Source organism: Oncorhynchus nerka, linkage group LG26 (assembly GCF_034236695.1).
Source record: "Oncorhynchus nerka isolate Pitt River linkage group LG26, Oner_Uvic_2.0, whole genome shotgun sequence".
NCBI lineage: Eukaryota > Metazoa > Chordata > Actinopteri > Salmoniformes > Salmonidae > Oncorhynchus > Oncorhynchus nerka.
Genome location: NC_088421.1, coordinates 6,695,373 through 6,714,466, shown reverse-complemented (window position 1 = coordinate 6,714,466; position 19,094 = coordinate 6,695,373). Strand labels below are relative to the sequence as shown.

The window sequence follows — 19,094 nt, the reverse complement described above, 5'->3', positions numbered from 1 at the left end:
AGCACCTGTAACACAGCACTCTGTTTTTTTCTCTCGGAAACGTAGTGCTGCATTGATGGCGTTGGCAGGAAACAAACAAAATGTTTTACCATTGTTTAATTACAAATCCTGTTTTCTCTTGAGTGTAATTATACATTCATCATTGAACAAAGAAATTGTTTAGCTTTTTACCATACTGTATTCAGGTCTTCCCGACAGCAGCATGAGGGAATTTTACGACATTTAGTGCATGATATCCTGTATACTGTAGTATTTTACATCACAGATAAAGCTATGGTATGGCTGTGAGAACTATCTAATCGGTATCTTTGAGGCACGATAATAAGGTGAGAGAGTATTTATGGACTGGGAACTAAGTCCTAACACCATAGAAGGTTTAAATAGATATCTGACTGCTGGTTAAGCACCGCCCACAAGAAATAGAAAGATGAACTAAATCTAAATCTCCGAATTCAGAAATGCGAAAGATATTGCGTATACTCTTGTACTCCAGGGGAAAAATGTCACATCTGGAAATTGTTATTGATCGTAACTGGGAACAAAGGTGCCGTGACTGGTAAAAGTGAGATACTTGAAAGCTACTCATGTTTGGCAGGAAAGTTGTGGCTTGTACAGTTGTCCAGCAGATGGCATATACAGCATGCTTGTGAACAAATACATCATAAAGATCAAATACTTCTTGTGAAACAATACAACTGGCAGAGCATCCAAACACATCTATCTTTTTTTATTAGAATTGTTAGACAGTAAAATTGTAAAGCATAATATGTACTTCTGTGTATTTGCCTTTATAGTCTATCATTACATGAATTAAACACTATTCAGATCAATAATACCAAAAAAGAATCTCCAAACTCCTTCCTCCACAGTTGACCAGTGAACATACGATGTTTACAGGCCACGCTGACAGCACACATTCAGCCTCAGTAAAAGAAATGCAATATAACCGTCCTTCTCTATCACTTTAACACAGTATTCGTTTTGTAAACAATGGTGCATGACATCTATGTTATTTCCATTTCACAATTCCAAGGTCCTCCGCTTGAATGTTCACACAGTGCGCAGAACATGATTTACAGGCAAACCAGTCTCCCTTTGGATGAACTGCTGTTGTAGGTAGCACTTACAAATAGGCACACTTGGTTTAACAAACATGGAAGCTCTTGTACAAAAGTATGCCGTTGCTAGCTTAGTATTTGTCCTTAATTCAAATGAAGTAAAAACTGGTTCGAATGATTGAATCCCTGAAATAAATAGAACAATTTACTTATGTTATCTAAGTTGTCCTCCACACATGGTTCCATATGCATGTGTAATTAATCCATGTGTTTCTCACACAAGTTTCCAAAGAAATTGCAGTGTGCCTGATTGTGCTTATCGGAGTGTATTAGTATCAATTGTAAAATGTGCCTCTCCAGACATAGATTGTGTAAGATACTGTACACACATTTAGGTGAGATTGAATGTGCCTCTCCAGACATAGATTGTGTAAGATACTGTACACACATTTAGGTGAGATCGATATTAAAGTATCATTAAAAATGAGTTAAAAACATCACACTTTTTAATGAATAAACTGCGTTCCTAACAAGGCTTCAAAGTGCTTTCCTACCGTATTCCCATGATTAAGACATTTCTGTGTTAAGACTTGTATGGCCATTTTAGCTGATGCTTTTATCTGAAGTGACTGTGGTATGTGCCCCTTGTGAAAACCAAAAACAACAACTCTGGTGTTACAAGCCCCATGTTCCAATAAACTGACCAGTACATTTTCAGCACATTGTAAAAATATGTCATTATTCATTTCTATCATCATACTGCTTAATAGCACAAATAATTGCAGATTAAAAACCGAAAAACTGTTAGTAGTACTTGTATTAGTACAGTACTTGTGTTACTACAGTAGGTTAGTTGTGTTACTACAATGAGAAAAACTCAAAAGGAAAGTTAATTTCGTTAAAAATATTATCAAAGGAAAATATACAGAAAATTAAGAAATTCGACAATAAAAGAAAACTGACAGTGTAAAAATTAGTTGTTATTCAGCAGAATTATTTAACCTCTACGGGATAGGTGTGTGTGTGTGTGTGTGTGTTGTGGAACGGTTGATTGAGCTAATGTAGGCTAATGTGATTAGCATGAGGGTGTAAGTTACAAAAACATTTTCAAAATCTAAAATGCGCCTGGGCTGGTAAAATACATCATGGCATTTCAAAGATGATAGTACAAAAAATACAAAAAAAATACAAAAATTCAAAAAATACAAAACAAACGCATGTTTTTTTCTTTGTTACATCTTTTACCAGATCTAATGTGTTATATGCTCCTACATTACTTACACATTTCCACAAACTTCAAAGTGTTTCCTTTCAAATGGTATCAAGAATATGCATATCCTTGCTTCAGGTCCTGAGCTAGAGGCAGTTAGATTTGGGTATGTAATTTTAGGCGTAAATGGAGAAAAAGTGTCCGATCCTAATTGCAAACGCAAATCCTTTCAAAATCTGTATTCTAAACCTGTTTTTTCATTAAAGTGTCCTCATTTTCAGATGTTAAAGGCACAGGTCATATTTGTTACTAAATATTTTTGGGGTAAAAAAAAGAAAATACTTTGTATACACTCTAAATCCCAGTGTTAGTATTGGCTTTAATACCTTAAAAAATGAACACACAAAAGTGTTGGCCGAATACGTCAAACCAAACTCCAGACAAATAATAACTTCAAAATAGAATTGTATTCAATAAAAAATATTTAAAAAAAAATTTGTACTGGTATTTGGAAAATTATAGGGAAGTCATACATGTTTAGATTAAAATGACATATGTACCAAAAGTCAGATTCCATATGAAAAATCTATAATATTCTTGAGAATCCTGTTTTTGAAGTCATATTTCAACTTTGAAGATACAGATGAGATTATTGCTTGCCTTTTTCATTGCAATTAAATACTGCAAGTGCAGTAGAATATGTTATATTTATTTAACTAGGCAAGTCAGTTAAGAACAAATTAAGAACAAATTCTTAATTACAATGACAGACTAGGAACAGTGGTTTAACTGCCTTGTTCAGGGGCAGAACGACATATTTTTAGCTTGTCAGCTCAGGGATTCAATCTAGCAACCTTTCAGTTACTGGTCCAACGCTCGAACCACTAGGCTTCCTGCCAACCCAACAAACAGTTGAATAAAAAGGGTATACAAAATACGAAAAGGAACATATTTATTAAATTACTTTCAGGGGACTGAAAGTATGTTTTTGTGTTAAGAGTAAAACCATAGGAGTCAGGTCCCTACTCACTTGTGAGATGGAGTTTAATTCACTTATTATTATCTTATACATTGCTAACTATCTCTTAGGTTATTTAATTCTCAAATGATCTCAACTATATATTACAAGGGGTCTGCTACCACAACTGGGCTTGCATCCATAAATGGGCCCAAACTTTCAACTCAGGCTTTGGTGATTGTCTTGCCAACAATAGCTATTATTTCTCAGTCAATACATTCCAGGTTATCATCAACATCAATTAACATTGACTGCTATATTCGTTATACCAGCATCTCTATGCAATCGCTTAGATTCAGTGGGGTGGGCTCAATGTGTCCCTCAAAGACTTAGTTAGCAAGAAACTCAGACCCAAGCCAAACATACCAAAGTTGGACTTTGGAGATGAAGAAGCGGTCTCATCGTCAAAGGCAGAAGACCATGATGATGAAGTGTTTATCCATTGGTTGCACTAGCTATTCAAACATGGGACTCTTTCAGCTGTGAGTTATGGGTTGAGGCCGGGATGACAAAGGGGGCAGAGTGCGAGATGACCTCGTTCTGAAGCTCCACAGGCAGCGGCGTTTCAGTAGTCACCACAGGAGGTTGTGTCGCTGTCAGTTCTTTTCTCTCCCGTTTTACACGAGAATCCATATCTACAACGGTTTCATCCACTCCGAGTGATTGTTGGCTTTCATACAGTTTGCTCATTCTGATGGCAATCATTCCTTCCTGCTCTGGTGGCGCTTCGTCCTCCTTGGTTAACTCTTTCTTCTCATGGTACTTGTGGGAAGCGAGTTTCATCGAACTTCTCAGCAGATGCTTACAATAGGCTCTCTGAATAACAACAGCTGCTACCTCGTCCTGCTTTCGCCTCAGGGTGGTGGTGATTGGCTTGAATGACACTTTAAAGGGGTTTTTGGCCATGAACTTCTCCTCCATGCTCTCCTTCATGGCATCCATCTCCCCTGATTCTCCCAGCACCTCTGTGGTCAGCGCCAGCAGGATGTCCAGACAGTGGATCTTATCCCCAGGGACAATGGGAAGGTCCATGGTGATCAGCTTGATTGCGTTGGGTTTGGGGATCCTGAGCGGGTCTTTAAGCGTGTCACAGAACTCTGACAAAATGTCGTAGGCGATGAATTGTGACGCGCCAGGGTCAAACTTCTCCCAGGTCTCGTAGAACATCTCAAAGTCTTCCTCACACAGCGGGTTGCCGCTCTCCTCGATGACAACATTGAAGTTCTCGAGAATAACGGCAATGTACATGTTGACCACAAGAAAGAAACACATGATGATGTAGCTGCAGATAAAAAGAATTCCCCAACCAAGGCTGCTGCAGTTGCCTCTTACATCTGTGCCTGGATTTTCAATGTACGGGTCACAGTTCGGAGGTGTACTACTCATCATGGGTGAGAGGACACTGTCCCAACCGACTAAGGTTGCGATCATGAACAGACAAATGATACTGTTGCCAAAAGTTTCAAAATTGATCATATCGTCTATTCCGACCTCCTTTTTGACATACGCAAAGTTGGACATTCCAAAAATGGCGAAGATAAACATGATGAGGAAGAACAGGAGCCCAATGTTGAAGATAGCTGGAAGTGACATCCTCAGGGAAAACAACAGTGTCCGGATGCCTTGAGCTCCTCGAATGAGTCTCAGAACTCGACCAATCCTGGCCAGTCTTACGACACGGAAAAGGGTAGGTGAGACAAAATACTTCTCTATGACGTCCGCCAGCAGTAAACCTGGAATGGAAAAAATAATAATAATTCAGTTTTCATTCTTATTACTATGTTCTTCAATCATGTTTCATTTCAGAAAAAATTAAGAATTCTGTAGCTACACGACTAATGTATACAGTCTTTTCTTCATATTCACCAAGGATGGAGAGAACGACGACGACAAAATCTAAAATGTTCATTCCGACGGTAAAATAATATTGCCGCAATCCGATCAACTTGAGGATACACTCTGCGATGAAGATGAAGATAAACACCAGGTTGATGAAGAAGAGGATGCTATCCTTCTCCTCGCTCTGGTCATCCGTGTCCACCATCATCGTTACCATGCTGAGGCAGATCAGCACAGCAATGAAGATCTCGAAGAATGGTTGGGTGATCAGGTCATAAATAATGCCTGCGAATTTGTTCTTCAACCGTCAATCAATAGAGACCAAGAGAAAGATAGGACAAAACAGAGTGAATTAGAGGTATGTTAGGTTAATGACATGCACATGAAAATAACAGTATGTCTCTATATTTTGGAGGGAAAGTTATCTTCATAGGGGAGGAACAGAAGCGGACAAGAGCAGATAGTGATCAAGCCTGGCCAATACCTTCTCATTGAGGGGTCCGTATTTAACTTAAAATGTTCTTCTTAAAGGTTGGTGATGATACACTTCTATTTGAACTAAGAACACTGTCACTTAACTGATGTGTAAGGGCTGGTATAGCATTTAGAGTAGATGGTATGGAATACACACTCTTTTGTTCTACATCTTTAGGCAATTTGCCAGTAAGTCAAGCAGGTGCTTACCTTGGGTCTAGGAATGGGTTTCTGTAGCTTCTTGGAACCAAGCTTTTTCATGGCATTGTAGTATTTATTCTGTTCCTCTGTCATGAAAATATTTTTCCCTCCAAAGTATAGAGACATACAGTTATTTTCATGTGCATGTCATCTAAAATCCTTGTAATTTACATGTGTATTGTATTGTCGTGATAATGTTTTAGAAAGGCTTGCATGCTGTGTTTGCTATTTTGTGATATTATGCTGTAGGAAGGCTACTTATCTTCTTTTTTTGCTGGTTGACGTTGTCGATAATGACACCAATGAAGAGATTCAGCATGACGAAGGTCCCAAAGATGGTGAACATGACAAAGTAGATGTACATGTAAACATTATCCTCATACATGGGTTGGTCTCCCACCTTGTTGACAAGAGGGGATCAAATCATAAGAAATTAGGTTGTTTTCATACTCATTTCAAAGTGTATAAATGTTATTACAGTATTGAGGAATTGTCTTACAATACGTGAATCCACAGCGCCATACATTATACCCAGCCATCCTTTAAATGTTGCCTGAGAGAAAAAAAAAATGAAAAAAATGTATGCTGTAAGAAACAGTAGGCTGTTTCAGTAGGCATACATTACAGTAGGCATACATTACCACTTTAAACAACTTCAACTATACAACAGAGCTTCAACACCTGCATTGCTTGCTGTTTGGGGGTTTTGGCTGGGTTTCTGTACAGCACTTTGTGACATCAGCTGATGTAAGAAGGGCTTTATAAATACATTTGATTGATTTGATTGAGTAGTAGGCTATATGATTAGTAAGCAACCTGTATTGAAACTCACTACTTGCAGGAGGGAAAGGTAGCCCATGGCCACGTTGTCAAAGTTGATCTTTGAGTTCATCCAGCGCACGTCGGCATTATCCTCTATTAGTTGGACGCATTCGGTCTTGTTGTTCACAACGTCAGCGGAGAACATCTCCCCAGACGTGGTATTGAAGCAGTAGTAGTACTTCCCAGCAAACAGGTTGACTCCAATGATGTTGAAGATGAGCCAGAAGGTGGCGCACACTAGAAGCACATTGACAATGGAAGGAATGGCCCCCACCAGAGCGTTCACCACCACCTGTGGAAAGGAAATGATGTGCCCAAATTTGAGAGAACCTGCCAATCAAATCTCTAGTAAAAGCAGAGCTTGTACAGGATGTTGAATGTTGAACTGCTGAGACTAATTGGAGTGAAATACTCTTTGCATTGTTGATCAGATCTTTAAAATGTATCAACAAATGCATTTAATTTCTAAGGCCACAGATTTACATGTTCGGGACTCATCAAATACACCACTTCTCTTATTTCAGTTTTCTCGACTTGTAAAAGACTCACCTTCATTCCCTCAAATCTGGACAGGGCGCGGAGGGGCCGCAAAGCCCGTAACTTTCGAAGAGATTGGATTGACCCAAGTCCAGCGTAGCCCAGGATGTTAGCCGTTAAACTAATCATAGACACCTAGATTTGAGATGTGATGACAACATGTGAAGATTAGCTTTCTCAAAGGAACTGACATTTTGATCATTTATATTGATGAAATATTACTTCTAATTGTTGAAAATATAAAATATGACTAGGATGCACTACCCAGATGGGCACGGGCTATTACTTTGCCTTACATTCACAATGAGGAAGTCCAGCCAGCACCATGCATTTGTGAAGTAGGCCTGGAATCCGTAAGCCACCCACTTCAAGAGCATCTCAATAATGAACACGTAGGTGAAGACTTGATCAGCATATTCCAGGATGACTTTTATGGTCCTGCGCTGTTCAATGTGTACGTCTTCAAAAGCCTGCGAAGAATTGAGCAAAATATCACGGACAGCTGTTCAAAACACCATATGTCGGTGTCCGCATTGCACTGAAAGAAGGCATCTCACCAAAGCTCCACTACTCATCAGGATCATGAAGATGATAAAGGACTGAAAGTAGTTGTGCTCCACAATGAGGATGCATGTCTTCCTGAAGTTCCACCAAGTTTTTCCTTTCCCTGTGGTGATGTCACAATCAAGGCAAGGGCATCGTCCAATACATGCTATCAGAGATTTGAGGAAGGAGAACATATGTGTAAGATTAGGCAAAACATCCCTCGCACCCCATCTACCAGTACGGTCCACATTTGTCAAGTCAGGCATTTCAGAAGTACAATCAATGCAGGTGAAAAAATAACGCTCATTCATGGAGATGAGAGGGGTGCTAATGAATTCATGTTCACTTAAAATGTATTCTACCATTTGAACCATACAGGGAACCTCCACTTAAATAGGCAGTATAGTCATTGTCTTATCAGCCAGGGAAACGCAACATGACTCAATCAAAACTACACTATGTAAGCGATCCCTGCTCTCCCTCCCTCTCTCCCCCTGAACAACTAAGTAAATCATTGGAGGCTGATGTAGGTTAACTACAGTATTCTGAACAAAAATAGAAATGCAACATGCAACAATTTCAAAGATTTTACTGAGTTATATTTGTGGGATCTTTTATTTCAGCTCATGGAACATGGGACCAACATGTTGCATTTATAGTTTTTGTTTTGTGTATATTGACTCCCATGGAGTTACAGCATCAAGCCTGAAAGAGGGAGATCCTCTTACTCGCAGTCCAGCAGTTCTCAGGGCTGGTGGGGTTTGCCTCTTCTTTCTTCACTTCCACACTTGTCCTGCAGATCAAAGAGGCATTGTCCTGTGCAATAGGTTTCCTTCGCTGTAGTGAGAGAGACATCTGTATTAGATCATCTGGGATATCCCATTTGTAGCTAATTTTACAGGTAGAAAAAACACACAAAAAAAACAAAATGAGAACTATCCCTTTAATTAAATTGTATCTTGAACTCAGAGTTTAATCTGGGTTGGTTTGAGAGATATGAAATGTCATATCATCAATTTACTATGACCTTTATTTAGTCACTGTTTGGAGCAGATATTCCTGGGAAACAGCACAACATTATATAGGTTAGTAAGAGGAGGAATGATTTAAGTTACCTATGTGCCAATAACTCTTTGCCCAGTCACATATTCATATGGTATCTCTTTCACATACAGTGCCGCTTGTCACATTATATTAAATAGTAAACACACTGTGGGAAAGAAGTAGGACATAGCAACTGTTGCCCTACAGTCTCTTTAAAGTTTGTAAACATGTCAGCTCCAAAATATTATTCAACCCCTGCACAGAAGAACGTAAATATAAATTGTAATTCAATAATGTTATATGTTAACTGCGAGTGGCCTGAAGTGTTTCCTTTAGGAGTTTGTGCAGCCGTTGCAGAGCAAGAGGAACAACTACTTCAAGGTCTCAGAGCGAGTGACATCACTGATTGAAACACTATTAGGCGCACCCTGCATACTAGCTAGCCATTTCACATTGGTTACACCTACACCAACTAAAGCCTGGTGACGCTGGGCCAATTGTACACTGCCGTATGGGACTCCCGATAACAGCCAGATGTGATACAGCCTGGATTTGAACCAGGGACTCTAGTGACACCACTTGCCCTGAGATGCAGTGCCTTAAACTGCTGCGCCACTCGAGAGCCCTGACTAAAGTCTGCAAAAACAATACATTGAATACTATAGTATTTACTGTAGTTATCTGTAGTATAATTAATATAGTTTAAGAAAACTGTAGTGTATAATAATTAAAGTAGTGTTTTTGCAGATTGTATTATACTGTAGTATTTACTGTAGTGTTTTAGTTGCAATATCTTTGACATAGAATTGAAGGCTTTCTCCTTGAGGAAACCTACTGGAGAAATACTAAAAGTGCAAATTTTCAATAACATGTAGGTAGGTCGGTAGGACTGGGGTCTGAACGGATAGTTCAGAGCTCCTCCTCTTTTCTATAACTTATAGGGAACACAATGTATGATCTATATGATCTATACTTGGCATGTAGGTTTCTCATTTGGCACAAATTGGGATATGGGGGAGGGGAATGGGCCGGGTAATTGCAAATGGAATACTGTAGTATTTACAATAGTTTTAAAAAATGTGGTGTTTTTGCAGACATTACTGTAGTATTTACTATTGTGCTTTTTGGTGGATAATATTGTAGTATTTACTATAGTATTCTACAGTATGCTACACCATTCTATAGTAAGTACTACACATGATCAAGGGATACTACAGTGTGTAGTATAGTATTCCACAGTATAATACATTTTTATTTTTATTTTACCTCTATTTAACTAGGCAAGTCAGTTAAGAACAAATTCTTATTTTCTATGACGGCCTAGGAACAGTGGGTTAACTGCCTGTTCAGGGGCAGAACGACAGATTTGTACCTTGTCATCTCGGGGATATGAACTTGCAACCTTTCGGTTAGTAGTCCAACGCTCTAACCACTAGGCTATCCTCTGTGAAGATTACGAGAACGCTATCAAAATACTAAATACTGTATTATATATTTTATGTGGGTAGTCTACCCTGCATGTCAGCAGCAGACAGATTTATTTTGATTGTCACTGCGGAATTAAAATATTGTAGTTTGCTTAAGTTATTTGGCCACGACTATAAGAAATCCCATAAAATGTACCAAAAGGAAAAGGTTATTTATCTTATCAGCATTACAATAACACTGATACTGAATAGAATAATACTAGTACTAATAATATTGCAAATGATAACAACATATGAAGTGCATGTATGTGCTTGTATATCGGTTATTTCTCTTGTCAGTATGAAGCCTTCGTCTTGATTACTCTATATTGTTTGTAATGAATGCTCAAAATATAACCCACTGGGCATGGACGCCAATTCAGAATCTATTCCACGTTGGTTCACCGTAATTTCATTGAACTGACATGGAAACAATGACGATTCAACCAGTGTGTGCCTAGTGGGAACAGATGTCTGTGTCAAGTTTTACTCATCAATAATGCCAAGGTCTTACCTTAGCATCCTCATTTGCGCCTTCTCCTTTCACTTCAGAGCTGTCATCCTCATCATCATCAGACTCCATTTTGGCAATAGGTACATCCAGGGTCAAATTCGCATTTGCAAGAAATCCACTTGGGTTAACATCGTCCAGCATTTTGAGCTCCAAATCAGCCTTTGGGTTGTCACTGGAATTTATATTTTTCAAAGCCAAGCTGTCCTTTGGGAGGCCGTTCACATCCCCATTACTACCCCCATTACCGTCAGCCCCGTCTCCATCCTCCTTAGGCTGGTTGCCCATGGTAATGCAGATCTGCTTGATGACGTATGCCTTGGCCCAGTCCATGCCCCTGGTAATCCTGCTGGTGGCGATCTGCAGGTTGTTCATCTCCCCGTCCTCCTCTGGAGCCGCCAGGTTGTAACGGCTGAACGAGCTCAGCAGAAAGGTCAAGAAGAGGTTCAACACCTGGATGGATAGTTAGAACAACTGGATTTTTTTTTATCACATCGTATTTGTTATTATTGTCCCCGATGTTCTTGAACCAGGGTAGTGAAATTATTATTTGTCAATTTCTTCTGGTTAATATTGTCAAAGGTATTCTAAAAGTCAGACAGTAAGCATGTAACTTTACCTCTCAATAGTATCTAACAGTGGTATTGGACTTGCATGACCTCAAACGCCTGCTACATCATCAGTAGACTTAAGGCTGCCCCCTCCATGATTCCTGTAAGCTCCCTGCTATTTTATCTATGCCACCTGCCCCAGTAGATCCCCAAACACCCCAAGGTCAGAACTGCTGGCCCATATCATGGAACTAATAATAGCCTCTCCATTGAGTGAATGCTGTGTGTCCTATTCAATGCCACTACTAGTCAATGAGATTCTCCCGGGAGTTCAGACAGAAAGCCATGCTTGTCTTTGGCACATTGTTTGTTTTCAGGTTTTTGGTAAACTGGCATAGCTATTTCCTCTCTTCATCCTATGAATAACCAAAGAGGAAACACAACCAGTTTTGTTTACGGTGAAGGACCGCCTGGTATCCATCAAAAGAATGTGAAGCTGGCATAATCTACTCATTATCTAACAGCAACATAAGAGCTGCATCTGTGGTATGTGCACTGTATGCATGGAGCGCTCCACCAAACACGCTCCCTGATCTTTCATGTTACGTGTCTTACACCTTTTGAATAATCCATTAACTAACTAAACACCAAAATAGTTCAATGCCCACCCTCCAGTGCCCATCACTCACCACTAGTTTACCGATGACCATGACCGTCATGAAGAAGACGAGACAAATGCCCTGTCCGGCCACCTCCATGCATTCCCACATGGTCTCGATCCACTCTCCGCACAGCACCCGGAAGATGAGGAGAAAAGCGTGGAAGAAGTCATGCATGTGCCAGCGGGGCAGCTCGCAGTCCAAGGAGATCTTGCAGACACAGTCTTTGTAGCTCTTGCCGAAGAGCTGCATGCCCCCCGCGGCGAACATGAAGATGATGATGGCCAGAACCAGAGTGATGTTAACTAGGGTGCCCACTGAATTACCGATGATCTTGATTGTCTTGTTGAGTGTGGGCCAGGATTTGGCCTGCTTGAAAACACGCATCTGCCCCCAAAACAACCAGCGACATTATAAGGTTACATAGGGCTGATTTCCCAGAAACTGCTCCTGTGTCCAGGACACTGGCCCAATAAATAGGTTTGCAGAGTTAGTATCACTTTACTTGATATTATCTTGCATAGGGTTGCAAAAGGAGGGTATATTACTGGTAACTTTTAAAGTTTACCAGTAAACTACCAATATTTTTGTAACTTTCTAGTTATTATTATTATTATTTTTTAAATCTAATGATATCTAATTTATCTAAGATCTAATGATCTTTTGGGGTACTTGAGATTATCACAGGTGTCTGGAATTGTATATGGCCCTCTGTGTGGCTTTATCACATGTAAAAAAATATTTACTGAACAAAAGTATAAACGCAACATGTAGTGCTGGTTCCATGTTTCATGAGATTAAATAAGATCCCAGAAATATTCCATAAAGTACAAAAAGCTAATTTCGCTCAGATTTTATGCCCAGACTTGTTTACATCCCTTTTAGAAAGCATTACTCCTTTGCCAAGATAATCCATTCACCTGGCAGGTGTGGCATATCAAGAAGCTGATTAAACAGCATGATCATTACACAGGTGACCCTGGGGCTGGGTAAAATAAAAGGCCACTCTAAAATGTGCACTTTTGTCACACAACGCCACAGATGTCTCAAGTTTTCAAGGAGCATGCAATTGGCATGCTGACTGCAGGAATGTCCACCAGAGCTGTTGCCAGAGAATTTAATGTTAATTTCTCTACCATAAACCACTTCCGATGTCGTTTTAGAGAATTTGGCAGTATGTCCAACAGAATTATTTATTTCAGCTTTTATTTCTTTCATTACATTCCCAGTGGGTCAGACGTTTACATACACTCAATTAGTATTTGGTAGCATTGCCTTTCAATTGTTTAACTTGGGTCAAATGTTTCAGGTAGCCTTCCACAATCTTCCCCCAATAAGTTGGGTGAATTTTGGCCCATTCCTCCTGACAGAGCTAGTGTAACTGAGTAAGGTTAGTAGGCCTCCTTGCTCGCACACACTTTTTCAGTTCTGCCCATTGAGGTCAGGGCTTTGTGATGGCCACTCCAATACTTTGACTTTGTTGTCCTTAAGCCATTTTGCCACAACTTTGGAAGTATGCTTGGGGTCATTGTCCATTTGGACCAAGCTTTAACTTCCTGACTGATGTCTTGATTGTTTCAATATATCCACATAATTTTCCTCCCTCATGATGCCATCTATTTTGTGACGTGCACCAGTCCCTCCTGCAGCAAGCACCACCACAACATGATGCTGCCACCCCCGTGCTTCACGGTTGGGATGGTGTTATTCGGCTAGCAAGCCTCCCTCTTTTTCCTCCAAACATAACGATGGTCATTATGGCCAAACAGTTATATTTTTGTTTCATCAGACCAGAGGACATTTCTACAAAAAGTAAGATCTTTGTCCCCATGTGCAGTTGCAAACAATAGTCTGGCTTTTTTATGGCGGTTTTGGAGCAGTGACTTCTTCCTTGCTGAGCGGCCTTTCAGGTTATGTCGATTATAGGACTCGTTTTACTGTGGGTATAAATACTTTTGGACCTGTTTCCTCCAGCATCTTCACAAGATCCTTTGCTGTTCTTCTTGGATTGATGTGCACTTTTCGCACCAAAGTATGTCCAAAGTCATCTCTAGGAGCATGAATGTGCCTCCTTCATGAGCGGTATGATGGCTGTGTGGTCCCATGGTGTTTATACTTGCGTACTATTGTTTGTACAGATGAACGTGGTACCTTCAGGCATTTGGAGTTCTTGGCTGGTTTCTTTTGATTTTCCCATGATGTCAAGCAAAGAGGCACTGAGTTTGAAGGTAGGCCTTGAAAAACATCCAAAGGTACACCTCCAATTGACTCAAATTATGTAAATGAGCCTGTCCGAAGCTTCTAAAGCCATGACATAATTTTCTGGAATTTTTCAAGCGGTTTAAAGGCACAGCCAGTATGTAAACTTCTGACCCACTGGAATTGTGATACAGTGAATTATAAGTTAAATAATCTGTAAACAATTGTTGGGAAAATGACTTGTGTCATGCACAAAGTAGATGAGCTAAACTGACTTGCCAAAACTATAGTTTGCTAACAAGAAATTTCTGGAGTGGTTGAAAGTTTTAATGACTCCAACTTAAGTGTATGTAAACTTCCGACTTCAAATGTATGTTTAAAAAAGATTTTCACACCTATTTATTTGGCCATGTCAATACATAGTGTTTTACAATGTCTTTATCATAAATGTTGTAGAGTCAAACTGATGACAGATGTGAAAAATTGTCAATAGTTGGAAGAGTTGATAAAAAAATAATGCCATTGTTGATTAGATGCTTCTTTCATTAGGCTATTTTCTATTAAACCATATAGTCTATCCACTAGAAACTCAAGGACAATATGGACACAGATATACAAAATGAATAATATGAATACATAATATACAAGTTCTTCAAGTATAAATGACCGAAGTTACCACAGATTGCCATAGATGACCTGCTAATTACCCAAATTACAGAAGATTCTGGTAACTTTGGTAAATTACCCAGTAGTTTTCAACCCTGTAACTAGTTTATGAACATGTATTGATCGATCGTGATTGATTCTCACTGCACAGTTACACAGAGAGTATGATCTAAATTGTGGGTGGAGGGACCCTCACCAGACGGAAGATGCGAAGCACGGCAAGACCCTCGACGTCGGCCAGGCACAGCTCCATCAGGCTGGTTGCCACAATGATGCTGTCGAAGATGTTCCCCCCGACCTGGAAGTAGTAGTGCGGATCCATGGCGATGAGCTTCAGCACCATCTCTGCTGTGAAGATTCCTACGAAGACCTATACAAGAGATGAGAGAGGCGGGGCCTAGTGAATTCTATTGAAAACTGTGCCGTGTGTAGATATATAGATTCTCATGGTTTCTGCTTGCACTGTAAACCTGCATTTTTAACATGATCATTTTGAGAGAGAGAATTTTTAACCTGTTATGGCTGCAGTCCCGATACCGGGATCGATATGACAACTACCAGTGAAAATAGAGGGCGCCAAATTCAAACCACAGAAATCTCATAATTACAATTCCTAAAACACACGTGTCTTATATCATTTTAAAGATTTTCTCGTTGTTAATCCCACCAAAGTGTCCGATTTCAAATAGGCTTTTCAGCGAAAGCACTACAAACGATTATGTTAGGTCTCCACCAAACCACAATAAGCACAGCCATTTTCCAGCAAAATATAGCATTCACAAAAAGCTGAAATAAAGATCAAATTAATCACAAACCTTGAATTATCTTCATCAGATGACACTCATAGGACTTCATGTTACACAATACATGCATGTTTTGTTTGATAAAGTTCATATTTATATTTTTAAAAATCTGATTTCACATTGGCGCGTTAGATTCACTAGTTCCAAAAACATCAAGTGATTTTGCATAGCCAAATCATTCAACAGAAATACTCAACATAAATGTAGATGATAATATAGTTATACACATGGAATTAAGGATATACCTCTCCTTAATGCAACCGCTGTGTCAGATTTCAAAAAAACTTTACGGAAAAAGAATACATGCAATAATCTGAGACGGCGCTCAATTTAAAAACACCACAGCCGCAAAGATGGCGTCAACATAAACAAGAAATTACATGATAAATATTCCCTTACCTTTGATGATCTACATCAGAAAGCACTCCAGGAATCCCAGGTCCACAATAAATGTTTGTTTTGTTCGAAAATGTCCATTATTTATGTCCAAATACCTTCTTTTGTTAGAGCGTTTGGTATACATATCCAAAAGCTAATTCTGGTCAGCGTTATATTGGACAAAAATTTAAAAAAGTGATATTATCGGTCGAAGAAACATTTCAAACTAAGTACAGAATCAATCATTAGGATGTTTTTAACATATAGCTTCAATAAAGTTCCAACCGGAGTATTCTTTCTTGTCTTCGTGAGCAATGGAACGCAAGTAACTACCATGAGGACAAAGTGGGATCATAAAATGGCTGCTTGATGGACATCTGATATATTCTGCTCTCATTCACTCCCACAACAACATAGAAGCCTCATTATAATTTCTATTGGTGGTTGACATCTAGTGGAACCCCTAGGCAGTGCAAAATCATTCATATCTCAAGTGGATTTCATTGGGGACTCATTTTGGTGAATACATAAAAGCTCAGATTTCTGACTTCCTGTTTTGATTTCAACTCAGGATTTTGCCTGCCAATATGAGTTATGTTATACTCACAGACATCATTCAAACAGTTTTAGAAACTTGTGTTTTCTATCCAGTACTAATAATAATATGCAAATATTAGCAACTATGACTGAGGAGCAGACCGTTTGATATGGGCACCTTTTCATCCAAGCTTTTCAATACTGCCCCTGCAGCCATAAAAAGCTAAGGTACCGCTATCATGGCAAGAGAAGAAGTAAAGTGGAAGAGCATCATTAAGGAAGTTAACTCACCAAGTTCCCCACACTCAGCACTTCTTCAAACTCCATTGTCATGGGGTAGTGCTCCATGGCCAAGAACATGATGTTGAGTACAATGCAGATGGTGATGACCAAGTCCATGAATGGGTCCATCACTATGAAGTACACCCACTTCTTGAAAGTCACCCAGGGCACACAGCAGTTCCATTTCAGGAAGACGTCTGAACACTTGTACCAGCAAGGAGGACAAGGCCTCAGTTCCTCCTCCAAATCTGTTGAAATGAGGGTAAAGGAGGAAGGTGTTAACATCAGAGTACATTTTGTGAGTTTTTGTTATTTTGTACATGACCCTGATTTGTTTTCAACCTTTATTCATTGTTTGCAGCACTTAAAGTTCAAAAGTATTATTAAAGTCTATGTAGGTCTTGAAAAGTATTACTTGTCTTGAGCACCTAAAGTTCAAACGTGTAAGACTGTGGGTTGTTGGTCTTATTGCTGAAGCAGCTGAAACAGTACATCATCAGTGCATTAGATGGGAAACTTTGATGATGAAACTGCATAACTCATAAAAGGATATAAAATAAGCCCTTGCTCTAAAACAGGAGCCAATTAGAACACAGGTATGGGTGGATATCGCAATAACAGTCCTATACATCACATTCCAGTCCCACACATGGATTCCTTAGGACATTTCATTTCTCGTATACAGATCCATTGCGATTTGTGACAGTTACCGTCCATGGCATCTTGGCTGTAGACACTGGGTGAACTGGGTGTCTTCTTCTGAAGGCCTGCTACTTCCAGCTGGTCCTTACTCCCCTTGGGTCTACTGGCCATCTTCAACACAACAGCAGACAGTAGAACAAAGACAAACATCACCAGGCGCATAGCAACACACTTAAAAAAATGTTTTGTTTACCTCTCTAGGGTATGTGGCGTCCCACCTGGCCAACATCCAGTGAGATTGCAGAGCCCCAAATTCAAATACAGAAATTCTCATTATAATAATTCAGAAAAGATACAACTATTTCACATAGGTTTAAAGATTACTTTCTTGTGAATCCAACAACGGTGTCAGATTTTAAAAAAGCTTTACGGCGAAAGCACAACTTACGATTATTTGAGAACATAGCCCACCAGACAAATCATTACAAACAGTAACCAGCCAAGTAGAAGAGTTACACAAGTCAGAAATAGAGATAAAAGTAATCACTTACCTTTGATGATCTTCATATGTTTGCACTCAGAAGACATTCATTTATTCAATAACTGTTCCTTTTGTTCGACAAAGTCTCCTTATATCCAAAAACCTCACTTTTGTTTGCGCGTTTTCTTCAGTAATCCACAGGCTCAAACGCAGTCACAACAGGCAGACAAAAAAATCCAAATAGTATCCGTAAAGTTCATAGAAACATTTCAAACGATGTTCACAATCAATCCTCAGGTTGTTTTTAGCCGAAATAATCAATAATATTTCAACCGGACAATAACGTCGTCAATATAAAAGGTAAACAAGAAAGGAACTCTCTCGGTCGCGCACATGAAAAAGCTCTGTGACACGGCAGGGTCCACTCATTCAGACTGCTCTTACTCCCTCATTTTCTGAAACCATTTCTAAAGACTGTTGACATCTAGTGGAAGGCATAGGAACTGCAATTTGAGTCCTAAGTCAATGGACACTGTAATGGCATTGAATAGAAAACCACAACAAAACAAAAAAATCCTACTTCCTGAATGGATTTATCTCAGGTTTTCGCCTGCCAAATCAGTTCTGTCACTGACACTATTTTAACAGTGTTGGAAACTTTAGAGCGTTTTCTATCTAAATTTACCAATTATATGCATATCCTATCTTCTGGGCCTGAGTAGAAGGCAGTTTAATTTGGGCATGCTTTTCATCCAAAATTCCAAATGCTGCCCCCTACCCTAGAGAAGATAACCCCCTTATTTTCTCCACAATCTTTTCTCATCGCTGCAACTCCCTAACGTGCTCGGGAGGCAAAGGTCAAGTAATGCGTCCTCTGAAACATGACCCGCCAAACCGCGCTTCTTAACACTCGACCGCTTAACCTAGAAGCCAGCCAGCCACATCAATATGTCGGAGGAAAGACTGTTTACCTGATGACTGAGATCAGCCTGCAGTCGCCCAGCCTGCCACAAGGAGTCACTAGAGCGCAATGAGCCAAGTAAAGCCCCCCTGGCCAAACCCTCCCCTAACCCAGATGGAACTGGGCCGCCCTATGGGACACGGCCAGTTGTGATACAGCCCGGTATCGAACCCGGGTCTGTAGTGATGCCTCTAGCACTGCGATGCAGT

At 39.7% G+C, this 19,094-nt stretch overlaps 1 protein-coding gene and 1 non-coding gene across 2 annotated transcripts in view; both read right to left on the bottom strand.

The window, feature by feature from the left end:
- Window positions 1-712: 712 nt before the first annotated feature.
- LOC115110132 (sodium channel protein type 4 subunit alpha B-like) overlaps window positions 713-19,094 on the bottom strand; it is a 39,491-nt gene continuing 21,109 nt past the window's right edge. The window contains exons 12-26 of the mRNA XM_065010031.1: window positions 17,512-17,614; window positions 16,811-17,049; window positions 14,998-15,171; window positions 11,967-12,323; window positions 10,730-11,179; window positions 8,434-8,542; window positions 7,717-7,871; window positions 7,456-7,629; window positions 7,172-7,294; window positions 6,633-6,914; window positions 6,300-6,353; window positions 6,063-6,200; window positions 5,810-5,914; window positions 5,153-5,423; window positions 713-5,019 (exon numbers count right to left, since the gene is read on the bottom strand). Of these exons, the coding sequence (XP_064866103.1) occupies window positions 3,746-5,019; window positions 5,153-5,423; window positions 5,810-5,914; window positions 6,063-6,200; window positions 6,300-6,353; window positions 6,633-6,914; window positions 7,172-7,294; window positions 7,456-7,629; window positions 7,717-7,871; window positions 8,434-8,542; window positions 10,730-11,179; window positions 11,967-12,323; window positions 14,998-15,171; window positions 16,811-17,049; window positions 17,512-17,614 (4,008 nt within the window). The 3' untranslated portion in view covers window positions 713-3,745. The remainder of the gene's footprint in view (window positions 5,020-5,152; window positions 5,424-5,809; window positions 5,915-6,062; window positions 6,201-6,299; window positions 6,354-6,632; window positions 6,915-7,171; window positions 7,295-7,455; window positions 7,630-7,716; window positions 7,872-8,433; window positions 8,543-10,729; window positions 11,180-11,966; window positions 12,324-14,997; window positions 15,172-16,810; window positions 17,050-17,511; window positions 17,615-19,094) is intronic.
- On the bottom strand, window positions 9,558-9,612 carry LOC115110952 (U7 small nuclear RNA). The gene has a single exon (XR_003860712.1). It is a non-coding gene; the product is annotated as a U7 small nuclear RNA (small nuclear RNA).